The 24201-nt window shown below is 31.5% G+C and overlaps 1 protein-coding gene across 1 annotated transcript in view; it reads right to left on the bottom strand.

The window, feature by feature from the left end:
- LOC138326783 (putative methyltransferase NSUN7) overlaps positions 1–24201 on the bottom strand; it is a 68613-nt gene that overhangs the window by 28740 nt on the left and 15672 nt on the right. The window contains exon 4 of the mRNA XM_069272786.1: positions 10509–10567. Coding sequence (XP_069128887.1) covers positions 10509–10567 — 59 coding nt within the window. The remainder of the gene's footprint in view (positions 1–10508; positions 10568–24201) is intronic.

Below are 24201 nucleotides of genomic sequence, written 5' to 3'. Positions count from 1 at the left end.
AACATTCTGAAGGGCATTAACCATGTTATTTTATGTTTGATGTACACGAAATAAACAGTGATGATTTGTCGAATTGCATACGATTTGGTACAGTGTATTTCAGAAATTCATAATGAATACCTATACATACAATGTTACAACCTATCTGGTTTTATTACACACAAAACATGGACCCTGCACTATACCGTAAGTGCCACAATTTACAACCAAACATGGACCACTATAACGTAGGTGCCACAATTTACAACCAAACATGGACCACTATAATGTAGGTGCCACAATTTACAACCAAACATGGACCTACTATAACGTAGGTGCCACAATTTACAACCAAACATGGACCCACTATAACGTAGGTGCCACAATTTACAACCAAACATGGACCCACTATAACATAGGTGCCACAATTTACAACCAAACATGGACCCACTATAATGTAGGTGCCACAATTTACAACCAAACATGGACCCACTATAACGTAGGTGCCACAATTTACAACCAAACATGGACCCACTATAACGTAGGTGCCACAATTTACAACCAAACATGGACCTACTATAACGTAGGTGCCACAATTTACAACCAAACATGGACCTACTATAATGTAGGTGCCACAATTTACAACCAAACATGGACCCACTATAACGTAGGTGCCACAATTTACAACCAAACATGGACCACTATAATGTAGGTGCCACAATTTACAACCAAACATGGACCCACTATAATGTAGGTGCCACAATTTACAACCAAACATGGACCCACTATAACGTAGGTGCCACAATTTACAACCAAACAGGACCCACTAAATAGTGCCAATTACAACAAACTGGACCCACTATAATGTAGGTGCCACAATTTACAACCAAACATGGACCCACTATAACGTAGGTGCCACAATTTACAACCAAACATGGACCACTATAATGTAGGTGCCACAATTTACAACCAAACATGGACCCACTATAACGTAGGTGCCACAATTTACAACCAAACATGGACCCACTATAATGTAGGTGCCACAATTTACAACCAAACATGGACCCACTATAACGTAGGTGCCACAATTTACAACCAAACATGGACCCACTATAATGTAGGTGCCACAATTTACAACCTTTTAATATAGGACCATTCTCCATCAGATATAGATTTCATCCTAAAAGGATAAGTACATATGAGAATGACCATGTGTCAACAGTTCCTAAGTACATACGCCATGTTTCGTATGTGTGATAATGTTTAAGACGAGATATTAAGGGTGCGTTTATCTTTTTTATTAAATCTGAACAGAGTACCATTGTAGTAAGTGTTGGCACTAACTGGGGACATGGCTCGGACAGGGTTCAGCGATATGACTTATCTAACGGCTAGTTTCCCATCAATCCGATAGCTCACAGTACAACCTTTCTTTGTTCAATAAGAATGATATGCTAGTTCTGGTACAACAAATATTAAACCTTCTTACACAATGCAAAAGACTTTGATGTTTGGTTTCATTGTATCAACTCTTACCAAACTAATTTTGTAACTTGTATACATGGTATCATAAAGGAAAGAAAACCTGTTGATGTTTATAGACCAAAGAAAAACATCCGGGTCATAATGAAAATTTGGTTAGATTGAAAGACAGGAAATTTGTGATATGTTAGAGAGGAAGGAAAGCTATAACGGCCGACACAGACTTTTGTTTGCCATCTTCAATCATATCTTTAATTACAGATCTATTTAACTTTTTCCTGAAACATATATAAAGAAGGTTCCACAGTACCCCATAGTAATATCAATGTTATTTACCCATTAATCTTCCATTGCTGACCGAGTCTGATCCGTCAGGTTTTTTATTAAACCAGTCCCTTTGTATATAAGAAACCATATTGACATGAATGCATACAATGGTTATATCAGGTTTGGTGTACCTATCAGTCCAATTTATATTAGGCCCTATAATACAGTGTATATATGCTTAATCATAAGTAATGTTATCCTTTTAATTCAACAGTTTCTCTTATAAATATCTAAGTTCATTGTTTAATGTGATCTGAACAATTACTTCCTTTATCAACATTTGCTGTGCAAGAAAAGAATACAGTATGCAAGTGTTAAATAAACATGTTTATACAAACTCTGAATTCCTTAATTTCTGATATCTATGTTAAAAAATACCCATTTTTATTAAGTGAACAAACTGGGACACTGCCTTAAATAAGGCTATCTAAGAACACTGACTTAAATAGGCTATCTAAGAACACTGACTTAAATAAGGCTATCTAAGAACACTGACTTAAATAAGGCTATCTAAGAACACTGACTTAAATAAGGCTATCTAAGAACACTGACTTAAATAAGGCTATCTAAGAACACTGCCTTAAATAAGGCTATCTATGAACACTGCCTTAAATAGGCTATCTAAGAACACTGCCTTAAATAGGCTATCTAAGAACACTGACTTAAATAGGCTATCTAAGAACACTGACTTAAATAAGGCTATCTAAGAACACTGACTTAAATAGGCTATCTAAGAACACTGACTTAAATAAGGCTATCTAAGAACACTGACTTAAATAAGGCTATCTAAAAACACTGACTTAAATAAGGCTATCTAAGAACACTGACTTAAATAAGGCTATCTAAGAACACTGACTTAAATAAGGCTATCTAAGAACACTGACTTAAATAGGCTATCTAAGAACACTGACTTAAATAAGGCTATCTAAGAACACTGACTTAAATAGGCTATCTAAGAACACTGACTTAAATAAGGCTATCTAAGAACACTGACTTAAATAAGGCTATCTAAGAACACTGACTTAAATAAGGCTATCTAAGAACACTGACTTAAATAAGGCTATCTAAGAACACTGACTTAAATAGGCTATCTAAGAACACTGACTTAAATAGGCTATCTAAGAACACTGACTTAAATAAGGCTATCTAAGAACACTGACTTAAATAGGCTATCTAAGAACACTGACTTAAATAAGGCTATCTAAGAACACTGACTTAAATAAGGCTATCTAAGAACACTGACTTAAATAAGGCTATCTAAGAACACTGACTTAAATAAGGCTATCTAAGAACACTGACTTAAATAGGCTATCTAAGAACACTGACTTAAATAAGGCTATCTAAGAACACTGACTTAAATAAGGCTATCTAAGAACACTGCCTTAAATAAGGCTATCTAAGAACACTGACTTAAATAAGGCTATCTAAGAACACTGACTTAAATAGGCTATCTAAGAACACTGACTTAAATAAGGCTATCTAAGAACACTGACTTAAATAAGGCTATCTAAGAACACTGACTTAAATAGGATATCTAAGAACACTGACTTAAATAAGGCTATCTAAGAACACTGACTTAAATAGGCTATCTAAGAACACTGACTTAAATAGGCTATCTAAGAACACTGACTTAAATAAGGCTATCTATGAACACTGCCTTAAATAAGGCTATCTAAGAACACTGCCTTAAATAGGCTATCTAAGAACACTGACTTAAATAAGGCTATCTAAGAACACTGACTTAAATAGGCTATCTAAGAACACTGACTTAAATAGGGCTATCTAAGAACACTGACTTAAATAAGGCTATCTAAGAACACTGACTTAAATAGGCTATCTAAGAACACTGACTTAAATAGGCTATCTAAGAACACTGACTTAAATAAGGCTATCTAAGAACACTGACTTAAATAAGGCTATCTAAGAACACTGACTTAAATAAGGCTATCTAAGAACACTGACTTAAATAGGCTATCTAAGAACACTGACTTAAATAAGGCTATCTAAGAACACTGACTTAAATAGGCTATCTAAGAACACTGACTTAAATAAGGCTATCTAAGAACACTGACTTAAATAAGGCTATCTAAGAACACTGACTTAAATAGGCTATCTAAGAACACTGACTTAAATAAGGCTATCTAAGAACACTGACTTAAATAAGGCTATCTAAGAACACTGACTTAAATAAGGCTATCATATGAACACTGCCTTAAATAAGGCTATCTAAGAACACTGCCTTAAATAGGCTATCTAAGAACACTGACTTAAATAAGGCTATCAAAGAACACTGACTTAAATAGGCTATCTAAGAACACTGCCTTAAATAAGGCTATCTAAGAACACTGACTTAAATAAGGCTATCTAAGAACACTGACTTAAATAAGGCTATCTAAGAACACTGACTTAAATAGGCTATCTAAGAACACTGACTTAAATAGGCTATCTAAGAACACTGCCTTAAATAGGCTATCTAAGAATCTGACTTAAATAGGCTATCTAAGAACACTGACTTAAATAAGGCTATCTAAGAAACACTGACTTAAATAAGGCTATCTAAGAACACTGACTTAAATAAGGCTATCTAAGAACACTGACTTAAATAAGGCTATCTAAGAACACTGACTTAAATAAGGCTATCTAAGAACACTGACTTAAATAGGCTATCTAAGAACACTGACTTAAATAAGGCTATCTAAGAACACTGATGACTTAAATAAGGCTATCTAAGAACACTGACTTAAATAGGCTATCTAAGAACACTGCCTTAAATAAGGCTATCTAAGAACACTGACTTAAATAAGGCTATCTAAGAACACTGACTTAAATAGGCTATCTAAGAACACTGACTTAAATAAGGCTATCTAAGAACACTGACTTAAATAGGCTATCTAAGAACACTGACTTAAATAAGGCTATCTAAGAACACTGACTTAAATAGGCTATCTAAGAACACTGCCTTAAATAAGGCTATCTAAGAACACTGACTTAAATAGGCTATCTAAGAACACTGACTTAAATAGGCTATCTAAGAACACTGACTTAAATAAGGCAATAGTGAAAAAATTATCAGTGACTTAAATTTTTGAATGTCTCCTTTGTGTCATTGAAACTCTGGACGGATTTCTTAGCTGATCACTAATAAGTAGATCAAAGACAATCAATCTATATATGATCCGTTTGTACCTGTATGTCTATAGGCTCCTATGGTTAATCATTCTGTTTCTTGACAGGCAAACACAATCCAACACCTATAAGAATGTTTTTATATTTGATGGTCATCTGAGAAACTGCAAATGTTGATCTTTCTGAATAGCCTATAAAGTAACCCATGTAAGCTAGTATTTCAACAGTCCTATACGACTGTGTCAATATTGAAATAAAAATACTCATTTTAGATTGTCCAGAAATTCATACCAGATCAGATATGAATCGTGATATTAATATGCTAATCAATATTTTACTAGCTAAATATGCCAATAGTACCTAAGTGTGTATTCATCTAATTATTCAACACTTTCAATGTATGTCTAACACTGAGCAGTTTAAACATCAAACTAGTCATATTAAGTTTATATCAATATCAAGTGTACTTTAAATCATTGTTCATGGTTCTAAGAGCAGTGTCTAATTAATGTTCAATTTAATTCATTACAATGATCTTACATGGCCAATCATTACATTTATTGATATCAATGTCTTGATACTTTTCCCTACAAGATGTTTAACTTATACATCCAAACCCTTTCTAGTTCACCAAAAGATGCATAGACATATATTTTTAAATATTGAAAGAAGAACACCAGTATTAAAGGCTTACTGTTTAAACCTGAAACCAAAGTTGCCCTTGTCTGGTATACTTTGTAGGTTCTCTAGGTTTTAACAGCACTAAAAAGAAACTTAAAGTGAACAGTCGGGCAAGAATGGCTAAAGTCTGTAAAAACGGTGTGAATGTATCCAGTATAATTTCTTATGAAATGGAAAAATAAAATCTCTCGTCAAAATCTGTCTGCGTACGAAGAAATTGATTTAAAGTTTGGGAATTCTTAAACGTCCTCCCGGCTCACTATGTCCGTGGTTACATTTCCACGCAGCCTCACTTTCAATGCTTTCAACTTTTCTTTACTTTAATGGTCAGAACTGGGAAACTAAGCAGAACTTGGCCGTCGTATTAATATGTGAGAACTTTTCGAAGGCCAATGAACGCATTTAGACTGGTTTTCTTTGCCCGACTATTCACTTTAATTTGTTTTTGTTTTAATTTTAAACTTGAATGCCTTTAAAGTGTTCCATTCAGATACAAGTCACACGCATCTAGTGTACAGTAAGCCGATAGATATTGCGTATAAATCCAGTGAAAAAATTATTAAAATTTTTATCAACACCAGGAAATCTCTTTATGACTTTGGGACAGACTTTAGTTCATCTAAAGAATTATTATTAAATGACATTCTATTCAGGTAAACTAAATGATTCAAGGTATAAAAACGAGACTGAAAATCTTGTACATGTACCATGCGAGTGCATAAAAATCTTGTACACCTACCACGTGAGCATTATATAATATAAAAATCTTGTACACGTACCACGTGAGCATTATATAATATAAAAATCTTGTACACGTACCACGTGAGCATTATATAATATAAAAATCTTGTACACGTACCACGTGAGTATTACAGTATACAGTGAAAGTATAAAAATCTTGACCATGTACCATATGTGAGTATATTTGTTCCGTGTACCACAGTGGTACAGATTCCTCAAAGACTGTCTGTAAATGTCAAAATTGGATCCAGTAGATTAAGAAATACCATAAAATCTACAGATATCAAACCTAGTAGTCTCTGAACATCTTCCCTTATTTTTTTGGGTGATATGATGGAAAAACAGAAGTATATGTTATGACCTTGACCTTTGGCCAATTCGCATGCCATGATGACCTTGACCAAATTAGAAATACTGTTCATATGTTTTAAACAAATAATGGAGGCCTACTTGATAATTCATCAATTTGGATGTAATCATGAAACAGACGAAACAGTCATAAAAATTAAACTAAAATGTGTTTCTGTGAGTGCATGCCAATATCATTGTAGGCATGACCAAGACAGTCGACCCACACTTCTATAAAATCGATAGTAAACTGATACATTTATAGACAAGATGAAACCATAGATGATTTGAAATCAAGGCCACACACTAGTTTTTTGTTTACCTATCTAAGTCAATTAGCATTTTAAAGTGAAGATATATGCATCATTTACACCTTATACGAACCACAGGCCAATCAGTGTCTGTCTGTACCTTAGACATTCTATCACAGTATACCAAACCAACCACAAATTAGGAAATTAAAAATTAAACTGGAATATAAAACAGAGATACAGCTGACTGTAATGAAGACAAGATGAAGACAAATGGTTTTATTGTATTCCTAAATTATCTGCCTCTACAAGTTTCTATTTCCCAATGGTAAAACAAACCTTGAATTTGAAAAAATTATATGTCAAATTGATTTTCAAAATAACATAATTAAAAAAAATCTAAAAACATATGACATATGACAGAAAAATATAATGCCATTTCATTTGCACCAAATATCAATCGAACATGCAAAAGTCAATCTTTATGTTCAAGAATTGCTTGGCTAACTTGGTTTGGTTTGTTTAGTTTGATGTCTTATTACCAGCCAGTGTCATGTAACGATGCAACAGGTTTGATGGTGGATGAAAATAAGAGTAAACCGGAGAAAAAAACACCGACCAACAGTCAGTACCAGCTGGCAACTGCCCCACATTCAAATTCGGGACCCAAAGGTGGAGGGCTTGTGGTAATAGGTTGGGACATCTTAACCACTCGGCCATCGCGACCCCAGCTGCTTGGCTAAAACTGGTATGATCTTTCTATATGGTATAGAATGTCCATAGATTGTCAAAATTCCTTAGAATACATTTATTGCCAGATCTGATGAGAATGTCCAGAAATAGAAGGACCTGCGCAGAATGTCCAAGAATGCAATGGCCTCACAAGAATGTCCAGAAATGCAATGACCTGTGCAGAATGTCCAAGAATGCAGTGGCCTGCCTAAAACGTCCAAGAATGCAACGACCTACCCAAAATGTTCAAGAATGCAATGGCCTCCCCAGAATGTCCAAGAATGCAATTGCCTCCCAAAAACGTCCAAGAATGCCATGACCTCCCCAAATGTTAAAAACTGCAATGGCCTCCCCAAAATACCCAAGAATGCAATGGCCTCCCCAGAATATTGAAAAATGTAATGGCCTTCCCAGAATATCCAAAAATGTAATGACCTCCCCAAATGTCTAAAAATGCAATGACCTCCCCAAATGTCTAAGAATCCAATGTCTTTCCCAAATGTTTAAGAATGCAATGGCCTTGTCTAAAATGTCCAAGAATGTAATGACCTCCCCAAATATCCATGAATGCAATGGTCTGTCGAAAATTACCAAGAATCCAATGGCCTTCCCAAATGTCTAAAAGTGAATGCAATGGCCTATCTAAAATGTCCAAAAATCCAATGACCTACCCAGAATGTCTAAGATTGTAATGAACTCCCCAAATGTCTATGAATGCAATGGCCTATCTAAAATGGCCAAGAATCCAACGGCCTTCCCAAATATCTAAGAATGCAATGACCTTCCCAAATGTCTAAGAATGCAATGCCATGTTTAAAATGTCAAAGAATCCAACGGCCTTCCCAAATGTCTAAGAATGCAATGACTTTCCTAAATATCTAAGAATGCAATGACCTTCCCAAATGTCTAAGAATGCAATGACCTTCCCAAATGGCTAAGAATGCAATGACCTTCCCAAATGTCTAAGAATGCAATGACCTCCCCAAATATCTAAGAATGCAATGACCTTCCCAAATGTCTAAGAATACAATGACTTTCCTAAATATCTAAGAATGCAATAACTTTCCCAAATGTCTAAGAATTCAATGACCTTCCTAAATGTCCAAGAATCCAATGACCTACCCAGAATGTTTAAGAATGTAATGGCCTCCCCAAATGTCTAAGAATGCAACAACTCCCCAAATGGAATAATTACCCTTCAAAACATATTGAAACAGAGCATTATAAAGCTATGGTGTGTAGGTGTTGTGGTTTGATATCTCTAACCTTGCTTGGCAAATTGAATTTAAGCAACATTTCAATAGCAAAATCAGAATGATTTACTTATCTATACTAACTCATGAATGACAAGAATCCTACAAATACCAGCTGTCTAATGAATATGTATCTGATCCATAAAATTTAAAGGACAGAAGAGGTATTGTCCAAAATGCTTTCCTATGTGCAGAGACACGAGGGAATTTGACTGCACAGACATTGTAAGATGGCATTTGTCAGGATTATCAATTCACAAAAGTAAAAAGTCAGGCATTCAATCAAAACCAACATTTATCAAAATATACAGGGCTCTGCTGTCATATCGCCAGTTGTAAGCTACCCCCATCACAGCAGAATACAGTGACATGAAGGAGACAGGACAATCAGTATCAAGATAAGTAGATAAGCTCAACACTTCCAATATGGTTAGGACTTTTATTACAATAATGTTATTCAACATAGCATTCAAAGTCAACAGCTTTATATCTGAGAGACAAACTGAAAAGAAAAGACCAGGAAATCTGACGTCATTGACTGTCAAGAACAAACATCTGGTTGCTACCTACACATTTTCACACAAGAATCAATTACGGATATGTCAAGAGACTGATGAATGGAGGGAGGTAATGAAAAACACATAGATCACGGCAGAAATAATCTTAGCCAAATACACAAACATTGTAGTTCTAAAGATATTGGAAATATCGGTCAGCTTTAAAATCCAGGTCTGTGTCCTTATGGCTTTACACATAATTTAGTATTGAGAACGTATGTATTGCAATTCAATGGCATTTAGGCACTATAGCATACCACAATATTTCTGTCAACCAAAGATATCAGAGAATTTAACTCTGAACAAATACCTTGTACAATATGATATAAGCTTTAACTACCATGTTAACTCTTACTGACATTAACATAGATGCCTCTTGTATATTTTTCTACAGTTAATCACAAATTAAACAACATTCAATGATATGTACAGCCAAAGTTGCTGACAAAGCAAAGAATGCTCACTCCTCTGGAACATCTGGTTCCACTAATTACACTATGTTAGTAGAAATTTTGTTTGTATTTATACCAGTGTTTGACTGACTGTGAGCGTATATTATATCTAAACATCTTGGTATTCCTTTCTTATAAACCACAGACTTATGAAGTATGATCCAAGACACGTATCAAATAGTACATTACTGATGTTTTGATGTTCCACCCAAGTTTTATCCACACATGTAATACAACACTCCCTACTCCACTTTTTAAGCTCCTTTCTATTCGTGACAAAACCATCCATTAGTGGGACCTCTGGTGACATTAGTCAGTCTATATAGACACATATACCACTGCACAATCTAGCCAATATAGTAGTCCACCACTCCTAATCCAATCAAATTACATCTCAGTATTTATGTTTCTATTTCACCTGGAAAACGCTGTGCTCATGTAAACCAAGCGCATCTAGTTCATTTCTCAATGGTCGTTCTCATTATCATCATACACATCCAAGGGCCATAACTGTGATAATTTTACCAGTAACATACACATGTATAACATATATTTTGGCTAATTAATGAAGAAACTCACCTCTGGGTACAATGTGAAGAAAGCACAGTCATCCAGGATTTCTTCATACAGCATCTGAACTATAATGACAAACAAGCATCATGTTAATCATTCAGATGATATTATAATCATGTTACTTATTTATTTTGATGTACTTTCATTTGTATCATTCAGATGATATCATTAATCATGTTACTTATTTATTTTGATGTACTTTCATCTGTATCATTCAGATGATATCATTAATCATGTTACTTATTTATTTTGATGTACTTTCATTTGTATCATTCAGATGATATCATTAATCATGTTACTTATTTATTCTGATGTACTTTCATCTGTATCATTCAGATGATATCATTAATCATGTTACTTATTTATTCTGATGTACTTTCATTTGTATCATTCAGATGATATCATTAATCATGTTACTTATTTATTCTGATGTACTTTCATTTGTATCATTCAGATGATATTATAATCATGTTACTTATTTATTCTGATGTACTTTCATTTGTATCATTCAGATGATATTATAATCATGTTACTTATTTATTCTGATGTACTTTCATTTGTATCATTCAGATGATATTATAATCATGTTACTTATTTATTCTGATGTACTTTCATCTGTATCATTCAGATGATATCATTAATCATGTTACTTATTTATTCTGATGTACTTTCATCTGTATCATTCAGATGATATCATTAATCATGTTACTTATTTATTCTGATGTACTTTCATTTGTATCATTCAGATGATATTATTAATCATGTTACTTATTTATTCTGATGTACTTTCATTTGTATCATTCAGATGATATCATAATCATGTTACTTATTTATTCTGATGTACTTTCATTTGTATCATTCAGATGATATCATTAATCATGTTACTTATTTATTCTGATGTACTTTCATTTGTATCATTCAGATGATATCATTAATCATGTTACTTATTTATTCTGATGTACTTTCATTTGTATCATTCAGATGATATTATAATCATGTTACTTATTTATTCTGATGTACTTTCATTTGTATCATTCAGATGATATCATTAATCATGTTACTTATTTATTTTGATGTACTTTCATTTGTATCATTCAGATGATATCATTAATCATGTTACTTATTTATTCTGATGTACTTTCATCTGTATCATTCAGATGATATTATAATCATGTTACTTATTAATTCTGATGTACTTTCATCTGTATCATTCAGATGATATCATTAATTATGTTACTTATTTATTCTGATGTACTTTCATCTGTATCATTCAGATGATATCATTAATCATGTTACTTATTTATTCTGATGTACTTTCATCTGTATCATTCAGATGATATTATAAATCATGTTACTTATTAATTCTGATGTACTTTCATTTGTATCATTCAGATGATATCATTAATCATGTTACTTATTTATTCTGATGTACTTTCATTTGTATCATTCAGATGATATTATAATCATGTTACTTATTAATTCTGATGTACTTTCATCTGTATCATTCAGATGATATTATAATTATGTTACTTATTTATTCTGATGTACTTTCATCTGTATCATTCAGATGATATCATTAATCATGTTACTTATTTATTCTGATGGTACTTTCATTTGTATCATTCAGATGATATCATTAATCATGTTACTTATTTATTCTGATGTACTTTCATCTGTATCATTCAGATGATATTATAATCATGTTACTTATTTATTCTGATGTACTTTCATCTGTATCATTCAGATGATATCATTAATCATGTTACTTATTTATTCTGATGTACTTTCATTTGTATCATTCAGATGATATCATTAATCATGTTACTTATTTATTCTGATGTACTTTCATTTGTATCATTCAGATGATATCATTAATCATGTTACTTATTTATTCTGATGTACTTTCATTTGTATCATTCAGATGATATCATTAATCATGTTACTTATTTATTCTGATGTACTTTCATCTGTATCATTCAGATGATATTATAATCATGTTACTTATTTATTCTGATGTACTTTCATCTGTATCATTCAGATGATATCATTAATCATGTTACTTATTTAATTCTGATGTACTTTCATCTGTATCATTCAGATGATATTATAATCATGTTACTTATTTAATTCTGATGTACTTTCATCTGTATCATTCAGATGATATTATAATCATGTTACTTATTTATTCTGATGTACTTTCATCTGTATCATTCAGATGATATTATTAATCATGTTACTTATTTATTCTGATGTACTTTCATCTGTATCATTCAGATGATATCATTAATCATGTTACTTATTTATTCTGATGTACTTTCATTTGTATCATTCAGATGATATCATTAATCATGTTACTTATTTATTCTGATGTACTTTCATCTGTATCATTCAGATGATATTATAATCATGTTACTTATTTATTCTGATGTACTTTCATCTGTATCATTCCGATGATATTATAATCATGTTACTTATTTATTCTGATGTTGTACTTTCATCTGTATCATTCAGATGATATCATTAATCATGTTACTTATTTATTCTGATGTACTTTCATTTGTATCATTCAGATGATATTATAATCATGTTACTTATTAATTCTGATGTACTTTCATCTGTATCATTCAGATGATATTATTAATCATGTTACTTATTTATTCTGATGTACTTTCATCTGTATCATTCAGATGATATCATTAATCATGTTACTTATTTATTCTGATGTATTTTCATCTGTATCATTCAGATGATATCATTAATCATGTTACTTATTAATTCTGATGTACTTTCATTTGTATCATTCAGATGATATCATTAATCATGTTACTTATTTATTCTGATGTACTTTCATTTGTATCATTCAGATGATATCATTAATCATGTTACTTATTTATTCTGATGTACTTTCATCTGTATCATTCAGATGATATTATAATCATGTTACTTATTTATTCTGATGTACTTTCATTTGTATCATTCAGATGATATCATTAATCATGTTACTTATTTATTCTGATGTACTTTCATTTGTATCATTCAGATGATATCATTAATCATGTTACTTATTTATTCTGATGTACTTTCATTTGTATCATTCAGATGATATCATTAATCATGTTACTTATTTATTCTGATGTACTTTCATCTGTATCATTCAGATGATATCATTAATCATGTTACTTATTTATTCTGATGTACTTTCATTTGTATCATTCAGATGATATCATTAATCATGTTACTTATTTATTCTGATGTACTTTCATTTGTATCATTCAGATGATATTATAATCATGTTACTTATTTATTCTGATGTACTTTCATTTGTATCATTCAGATGATATTATAATCATGTTACTTATTTAATTCTGATGTACTTTCATTTGTATCATTCAGATGATATTATAATCATATTACTTATTTATTCTGATGTACTTTCATCTGTATCATTCAGATGATATCATTAATCATGTTACTTATTTATTCTGATGTACTTTCATCTGTATCATTCAGATGATATCATTAATCATGTTACTTATTTATTCTGATGTACTTTCATTTGTATCCATTCAGATGATATTATAATCATGTTACTTATTTATTCTGATGTACTTTCATTTGTATCATTCAGATGATATTATAATCATGTTACTTATTTATTCTGATGTACTTTCATTTGTATCATTCAGATGATATCATTAATCATGTTACTTATTTATTCTGATGTACTTTCATTTGTATCATTCAGATGATATCATTAATCATGTTACTTATTTATTCTGATGTACTTTCATTTGTATCATTCAGATGATATCATTAATCATGTTACTTATTTATTCTGATGTACTTTCATCTGTATCATTCAGATGATATCATTAATCATGTTACTTATTTATTCTGATGTACTTTCATTTGTATCATTCAGATGATATCATTAATCATGTTACTTATTTATTCTGATGTACTTTCATCTGTATCATTCAGATGATATTATTAATCATGTTACTTATTAATTCTGATGTACTTTCATCTGTATCATTCAGATGATATTATTAATCATGTTACTTATTAATTCTGATGTACTTTCATCTGTATCATTCAGATGATATCATTAATCATGTTACTTATTTATTCTGATGTACTTTCATCTGTATCATTCAGATGATATTATAATCATGTTACTTATTAATTCTGATGTACTTTCATTTGTATCATTCAGATGATATCATTAATCATGTTACTTATTTATTCTGATGTACTTTCATTTGTATCATTCAGATGATATTATAATCATGTTACTTATTAATTCTGATGTACTTTCATCTGTATCATTCAGATGATATTATAATTATGTTACTTATTTATTCTGATGTACTTTCATCTGTATCATTCAGATGATATCATTAATCATGTTACTTATTTATTCTGATGTACTTTCATTTGTATCATTCAGATGATATTATAATCATGTTACTTATTTATTCTGATGTACTTTCATCTGTATCATTCAGATGATATTATAATCATGTTACTTATTTTATTCTGATGTACTTTCATCTGTATCATTCAGATGATATCATTAATCATGTTACTTATTTATTCTGATGTACTTTCATCTGTATCATTCAGATGATATCATTAATCATGTTACTTATTTATTCTGATGTACTTTCATTTGTATCATTCAGATGATATCATTAATCATGTTACTTATTTATTCTGATGTACTTTCATTTGTATCATTCAGATGATATCATTAATCATGTTACTTATTAATTCTGATGTACTTTCATCTGTATCATTCAGATGATATTATAATCATGTTACTTATTAATTCTGATGTACTTTCATTTGTATCATTCAGATGATATCATTAATCATGTTACTTATTTATTCTGATGTACTTTCATCCGTATCATTCAGATGATATTATAATCATGTTACTTATTTATTCTGATGTACTTTCATCTGTATCATTCAGATGATATCATTAATCATGTTACTTATTTATTCTGATGTACTTTCATCTGTATCATTCAGATGATATCATTAATCATGTTACTTATTTATTCTGATGTACTTTCATTTGTATCATTCAGATGATATCATTAATCATGTTACTTATTTATTCTGATGTACTTTCATTTGTATCATTCAGATGATATCATTAATCATGTTACTTATTTATTCTGATGTACTTTCATCTGTATCATTCAGATGATATCATTAATCATGTTACTTATTAATTCTGATGTACTTTCATCTGTATCATTCAGATGATATCATTAATCATGTTACTTATTAATTCTGATGTACTTTCATCTGTATCATTCAGATGATATTATTAATCATGTTACTTATTAATTCTGATGTACTTTCATCTGTAGCATTCAGATGATATCATTAATCATGTTACTTATTAATTCTGATGTACTTTCATCTGTATTATTCAGATGATATTATTAATCATGTTACTTATTAATTCTGATGTACTTTCATCTGTATCATTCAGATGATATTATAATCATGTTACTTATTAATTCTGATGTACTTTCATTTGTATCATTCAGATGATATCATTAATCATGTTACTTATTTATTCTGATGTACTTTCATTTGTATCATTCAGATGATATCATTAATCATGTTACTTATTTATTCTGATGTAATTTCATTTGTATCATTCAGATGATATCATTAATCATGTTACTTATTTATTCTGATGTACTTTCATCTGTATCATTCAGATGATATTATAATCATGTTACTTATTTATTCTGATGTACTTTCATCTGTATCATTCAGATGATATTATAATCATGTTACTTATTTATTCTGATGTACTTTCATTTGTATCATTCAGATGATATCATTAATCATGTTACTTATTTATTCTGATGTACTTTCATTTGTATCATTCAGATGATATCATTAATCATGTTACTTATTTATTCTGATGTACTTTCATCTGTATCATTCAGATGATATCATTAATCATGTTACTTATTTATTCTGATGTACTTTCATTTGTATCATTCAGATGATATTATAATCATGTTACTTATTTATTCTGATGTACTTTCATCTGTATCATTCAGATGATATCATTAATCATGTTACTTATTAATTCTGATGTACTTTCATCTGTATCATTCAGATGATATTATTAATCATGTTACTTATTAATTCTGATGTACTTTCATCTGTAGCATTCAGATGATATCATTAATTATGTTACTTATTAATTCTGATGTACTTTCATCTGTATCATTCAGATGATATCATTAATCATGTTACTTATTAATTCTGATGTACTTTCATCTGTATCATTCAGATATGATATCATTAATCATGTTACTTATTAATTCTGATGTACTTTCATCTGTATCATTCAGATGATATCATTAATCATGTTACTTATTAATTCTGATGTACTTTCATCTGTATCATTCAGATGATATCATTAATCATGTTACTTATTAATTCTGATGTACTTTCATCTGTATCATTCAGATGATATTATAATCATGTTACTTATTTAATTCTGATGTACTTTCATCTGTATCATTCAGATGATATTATAATCATGTTACTTATTAATTCTGATGTACTTTCATCTGTATCATTCAGATGATATCATTAATCATGTTACTTATTAATTCTGATGTACTTTCATCTGTATCATTCAGATGATATCATTAATCATGTTACTTATTAATTCTGATGTACTTTCATCTGTATCATTCAGATGATATTATAATCATGTTACTTATTTAATTCTGATGTACTTTCATCTGTATCATTCAGATGATATTATAATCATGTTACTTATTTATTCTGATGTACTTTCATCTGTATCATTCAGATGATATTATAATCATGTTACTTATTTAATTCTGATGTACTTTCATCTGTATCATTCAGATGATATTATAATCATGTTACTTATTTATTCTGATGTACTTTCATCTGTATCATTCAGATGATATCATTAATCATGTTACTTATTTATTCTGATGTACTTTCATCTGTATCATTCAGATGATATTATAATCATGTTACTTAAGATGATATTATAATCATGTTACTTATTTATTCTGATGTACTTTCATCTGTATCATTCAGATGATATCATTAATCATGTTACTTATTAATTCTGATGTACTTTCATCTGTATCATTCAGATGATATTGTAATCATGTTACTTATTTATTCTGATGTACTTTCATTTGTATCATTCAGATGATATTATAATCATGTTACTTATTAATTCTGATGTACTTTCATCTGTATCATTCAGATGATATCATTAATCATGTTACTTATTAATTCTGATGTACTTTCATCTGTATCATTCAGATGATATTATTAATCATGTTACTTATTTATTCTGATGTACTTTCATCTGTATCATTCAGATGATATTATTAATCATGTTACTTATTTATTCTGATGTACTTTCATTTGTATCATTCAGACGATATTATAATCATGTTACTTATTAATTCTGATGTACTTTCATTTGTATCATTCAGATGATATCATTAATCATGTTACTTATTTATTCTGATGTACTTTCATTTGTATCATTCAGATGATATCATTAATCATGTTACTTATTTATTCTGATGTACTTTCATCTGTATCATTCAGATGATATTATAATCATGTTACTTATTTATTCTGATGTACTTTCATCTGTATCATTCAGATGATATTATAATCATGTTACTTATTTATTCTGATGTACTTTCATTTGTATCATTCAGATGATATCATTAATCATGTTACTTATTTATTCTGATGAACTTTCATTTGTATCATTCAGATGATATCATTAATCATGTTACTTATTTATTCTGATGAACTTTCATTTGTATCATTCAGATGATATCATTAATCATGTTACTTATTTATTCTGATGTACTTTCATTTGTATCATTCAGATGATATCATTAATCATGTTACTTATTTATTCTGATGTACTTTCATTTGTATCATTCAGATGATATCATTAATCATGTTACTTATTTATTCTGATTTTCTTTATCTGTAACAGACCTAGGTGTAGGACCTGGCATACATTTAACTACTAACACCATTTGTAACCTTTAGTCGCATGTTTTTATTTAATTTTCAGACCATTTTATTCTCTAATTGAATTGGCTTAGCTATGATTATTTAATTCATTGAGGACGTCAGCAGACATAATATAACAAATACACAGAGAATTGACATGTACTTGAGCCAGAAGTACTTAGCTGTACGTACCTAACTGTGATAAAGTTTGGATAGGGACAATCCAAAGTGCAGGCAATATATTTGCTAATGTCATAAGCATGTACATAAGTCAGCATTACCGTGACTCTGTTCGTGCCATTGGACCTAATACATTATAGACAGCCAACTGCCGGTCTTTATGTATTGTTCTCACTCAAACACTGTGATATTTTTAAATTGCAGAGAAAAGAGCAAGCAAACAATATTTCAATTAGGACATAATAGGGAAATGTGATCTATAAGCATCCATTTAGAATTGAAGGTGAACAAATAAGTGTGCCATTACCAGTGGATTTCTGACCGCCAATATAATCATTAGGTTTTAATGTTTTCCATACATCACCAGCGATTAGAAGAAAATTGATTACCCTCGGTAGTAGGTGTTTTAGACCAGGGGGCTGTTGGCACCTACTAACAATGTGTAAATCACCTCTTTGTGGGGACAGTAATTGGAGAAAGAGTATGTATAGGCCTGTTTACACAGACCTATATGGGAGTAGGTTAAATAATGCGGCCCGCCAGATTTCACACCCAATAAAGCCACATCGTATCAGATTCCACAGTATATCAATGATTTTCTTTAATATTTTAGAAACTGTGGAGAGCATCCATAACATTAAGAAAATCAGTAGGATGTGGAAGCCCTCTGGAAAGCTTGGTTCAAAAAATTGTTTAACTATAGACATATCAAGCTGGTATGAAGAGTGATTTTGAGTTTGGTAGGTAACATATCAGTAATTAAAAGTGCAGTAAGGCTCTGAAGTGAGCCAGTTGTATGGAAACAAGACAGGACAGGAAGAACACTGTCAAAGCTTCTCCTCCCCACTGTAACAGGAGTATACGGACCTGATAAAGATAACGGGCTTTGACCATCAATTAGGAATTTTAAACAGAATGGTTAAGTAAACAGACTTGTATAGTACTTGTGATAATGTATTCTGTAGGGGTGTCCCTGGATAAAAACAGCTCAAGTTTGTTCACACTTTTGACCGTTGAATGACCAGAGTAAATCACCAATGTCAATAAATGAACAATGATACGAGTATTTATCAGTGTTCACACCTAGTTTAGGGTAGATCTTCATAACATATCTACACAAAAGTTCAACATTAATATCTATCACCCTTACATTCAGGTGTTCAGGTTGTAACAACTTCTCCTCAAATATCACAGATCAACGTTATCCAAACTGAATTTTCTTACAATGGTAGCCATCACTATTACACAGAAAAGATTGCCAAATGGATGATTCCAGAACTTCCCCAACATGGCATCACAAGTAGAATACAACAGGATTAAAGGCTATAGATTTAGTCTGTGGTACAAAAAACAAAATCAAGTTTTATTACATTGTTGGGGAATCTTGTTTGCACAAACACAGATGGCTGTTTACAATTCACCATATAAACGGGGGCAACAAATTGAAACAAATGTAAAACAGCACTGGATTTCCAGGGGTGGTTTATCCAAGTTTGTATTGATAGTGACCGTGCCCTTATCAAATTATCTTTGGTCTATTAAAGTCTGCGGAACTTCCAGAACTTCTACACAGGTGACACAGCGGGAGTTGTAGGGACCTGCGGACAGATTTGTTGATGACGGAGAACCAAGTAACCCTATCTTACTAAGTGTAAACAAAAGTATTGTTTGCTGGAAACAATAACCAGCCAAATGGAACGATTTAGCAGGTCCCACCCTCACTCTCACCTGTGTGTAAGGTAAATACACCACAGGTAATTACAGGTATACCACAATGTACCATTATACATAGTAGGGACCTGTCTCTTTACATTTCAATAGCGAGAAGTTTGATTTATGAAAAAAATTACAAAAGGTTAAAATCTAATATCTTGAGTATACATTGTGGTAAAAGAAATTATACAAAGGTACATTATCTAAAATTAAATTATTTTTTTCTCAGTTAGATTTGTTTAGAATTTAATATTTCTATCAAATAATTATCATATTCATCCATTCAATTTTAAAAACATTTTATCAACACTGATGACCCTGCGTTACTTCTGTTTGACAACATTGGAGTTTAAGCTATTTATATAATATGAAGATACTTAAGTTTACCCTTCCATGTTAGATCAGGTCAACTAGATCTATAGTACCAGACCGTGCCAGACTTATTTATAAAATTAATCTACTTCAGCAAAGGAGTGGTCACTCAAAGTCTGTCAGTCCTAAGCTTGTACTCAAAGTTTGACTTCAATTTACAAACACTGATGTTTTAACTTCCAAATCACCACTTCACCTACAGTCAGAGAAGCAAACACTATTATACAGTATAGTTTAGTCTAGATCTATAAATGTAACAATGTCAAAATTGTTCTGTTAACTACTTCTGTTTTATGCTTTACAACAAAAAATTGCTGAATTTACGTGAGAAATGCTAATCCCAATTACAGCACGTGTGAAATTCAATGATTCATGCTCCAAAAAATTATACATGCAAATTTATCTCAGTGATGAAAAAAAACTAAAAGTGCATGGCCTAATTTTCTCTTCCTCCCATATATAGAACACTAGCGTTATAAAGAGTTCTGCATGGTGACAATATTGATGTTCCATACAATTAGCAATCAAATTCTTATCAGCAGTTCCCCATTATCTAACTCCCAGACAGGCAGCTGATGAGAAAACCTGTTCTTGTCTGAAATTAAACCGAATCAAAAAAATGATGTACGATAGAGAAAAATAGTAAAATCTTGGAATACAATTGATTAAAGGTTTTTGGATTCCATAATGATTACTCAATCAATAGCGGCTAGGTAAATGTCTTTGATGTTGTGGAATCAGCGATGGCTCGGTCATTTCTTGGCTATAAGAATTGATCTGTACCAGGGGCTATCAGAAAGACACCAGACGTATTATAGATGGCCTCCAAACTATCAACAAACACAACCTTTAACGTTACTGATGTGGTGGGATTCACAAGTGACTTATACCGTCTGTATTTTGAGGCAACTTATTAGATTTAATTGACATGCTATGTGAATAGAATGTGTTAGCTGGTACAATATTACATGTAATTGTCTGGGACGTACCTTATATCACACTAGCAGTATGACAACAGAACATCCTACTATTGTGGTCCTAACATAATTACTCTTAAACAGCAGAATCTTACATTGTCACCTGTACCTTTAAGTCTGCTGCTACAATATCTAGTTTCTTGTATTGCCTGTATCATCCAAACACAGTGGCTCTAGTTCAGATGTATCTATTTAGTTTCTTGTATTGCATGTATCATACAAACAAAGGGGCTCTAGTTCAGGTGTATCTATATAGTTTCTTGTATTGCTTGTATCATACAAACAAAGGGGCTCTAGTTCAGGTGTATCTATATAGTTTCTTGTATTGCTTGTATCATCCAAACACAGGGGCTCTAGTTCAGGTGTATCTATATAGTTTCTTGTATTGCTTGTATCATCCAAACACAGGGGCTCTAGTTCAGGTGTATCTATCTAGTTTCTTGTATTGCATGTATCATACAAACAAAGGGGCTCTAGTTCAGGTGTATCTATCTAGTTTCTTGTATTGCATGTATCATACAAACAAAGGGGCTCTAGTTCAGGTGTATCTATATAGTTTCTTGTATTGCCTGTATCATACAAACACATGGGCTCTAGTTCAGGTGTATCTATATAGTTTCTTGTATTGCCTGTATCATACAAACACATGGGCTCTAGTTCAGGTGTATCTATTTAGTTTCTTGTATTGCCTGTATCATACAAACACATGGGCTCTAGTTCAGGTGTATCTATATAGTTTCTTGTATTGCCTGTATCATACAAACACATGGGCTCTAGTTCAGGTGTATCTATATAGTTTCTTGTATTGCCTGTATCATACAAACACGGAGGCTCTAATTCAGGTGTATCTACCTTATTTTCCCTATTAAGAGCGCCTCTTCTAATAAGGGCGCCCCCACGTTTTTTGCTGAAAAAAATCAACTAATTTCATACAATTTTTGTGCCAGATTGTGATGATTTGTCTTTGCAGACGCTAAAAAAATACTGTTTCACATCAATCTGATGCTTAACAGATATCAGATCAGCTTTTATAAGCACTAAATTTATTGCATTGGACAAATTAGGACATCTTTGCCAAGTGTTTACACATAGAAACAGCGAAAACGCCATGTTCAAAATAAAACGTGTCACTTGAATGCCCCACACAAGTGTATGGATGAAGACTAACTGGAAACAACATTTTAGCGATGTCTATATAGGTTTTATGATTACTTACTGTATATCTATGATAAAGGTTCCTAAATAACAGGAATGTTATCATTTCTAAGTATTTTATTGTGTGCTCTTGTCGGTAATTTCCATCTGCCACAAAACGAAAGTAGCGATCCAAAGCACCGTTCGCCATTTTGTGTACGCATGGTAAACAAACAGGCTAGCATGAAATGCCAAAATTCCGTGAAACAGACATATTTAACCAATGTTTGATAATTCTGGTGCATACATTTCTTCATAATTATGTAATTTCAACACTTATTTGACTTCAAAACGTAAGTTGGTTATAGTAGTTTCAGAAAAATACGAAACTAAAAGCAAGATGACTATAGTTTGTTTCAGAAAAAACATCTAAAAATGGTCTCAAATTACAGCGCCCCCTTTGGCCATTTACCCACGCCCGGCAACCTCATTAGGGAAAATACGGTATATAGTTTCTTGTATTGCCTGTATCATACAAACACAGGGGCTCTAGTTCAGGTGTATCTATATAGTTTCTTGTATTGCCTGTATCATACATACACATGGGCTCTAATTCAGGTGTATCTATATAGTTTCTTGTATTGCCTGTATCATACAAACACAGGGGCTCTAGTTCAGGTGTATTCATACAAACACATGGACTCTAGTTCAGGTGTATCTATATAGTTTCTTGTATTGCCTGTATCATACAAACAAAGGGGCTCTAGTTCAGGTGTATCTATATAGTTTCTTGTATTGCCTGTATCATACATACACATGGGCTCTAGTTCAGGTGCATCTGATTAACATCTATTTAGTTTCTTGTATTGCCTGTATCATACAAACACAGGGGCTCTAGTTCAGGTGTATCTATATAGTTTCTTGTATTGCCTGTATCATACATACACATGGGCTCTAGTTCAGGTGTATCTATATAGTTTCTTGTATTGCCTGTATCATACAAACACATGGGCTCTAGTTCAGGTGTATCTATATAGTTTCTTGTATTGCCTGTATCATACAAACACATGGGCTCTAGTTCAGGTGTATCTATATAGTTTCTTATATTGCCTGTATCATACAAACACATGGGCTCTAGTTCAGGTGTATCTATATAGTTTCTTATATTACCTGTATCATACAAACACATGGGCTCTAGTTCAGGTGTATCTATATAGTTTCTTATATTGCCTGTAACATACAAACAA

This window comes from Argopecten irradians, chromosome 7 (genome assembly GCF_041381155.1).
Source record: "Argopecten irradians isolate NY chromosome 7, Ai_NY, whole genome shotgun sequence".
Lineage (NCBI taxonomy): Eukaryota > Metazoa > Mollusca > Bivalvia > Pectinida > Pectinidae > Argopecten > Argopecten irradians.
The sequence above is the reverse complement of the archived record's forward strand: the minus strand, read 5'-3'. Positions and strand labels throughout refer to the sequence as shown.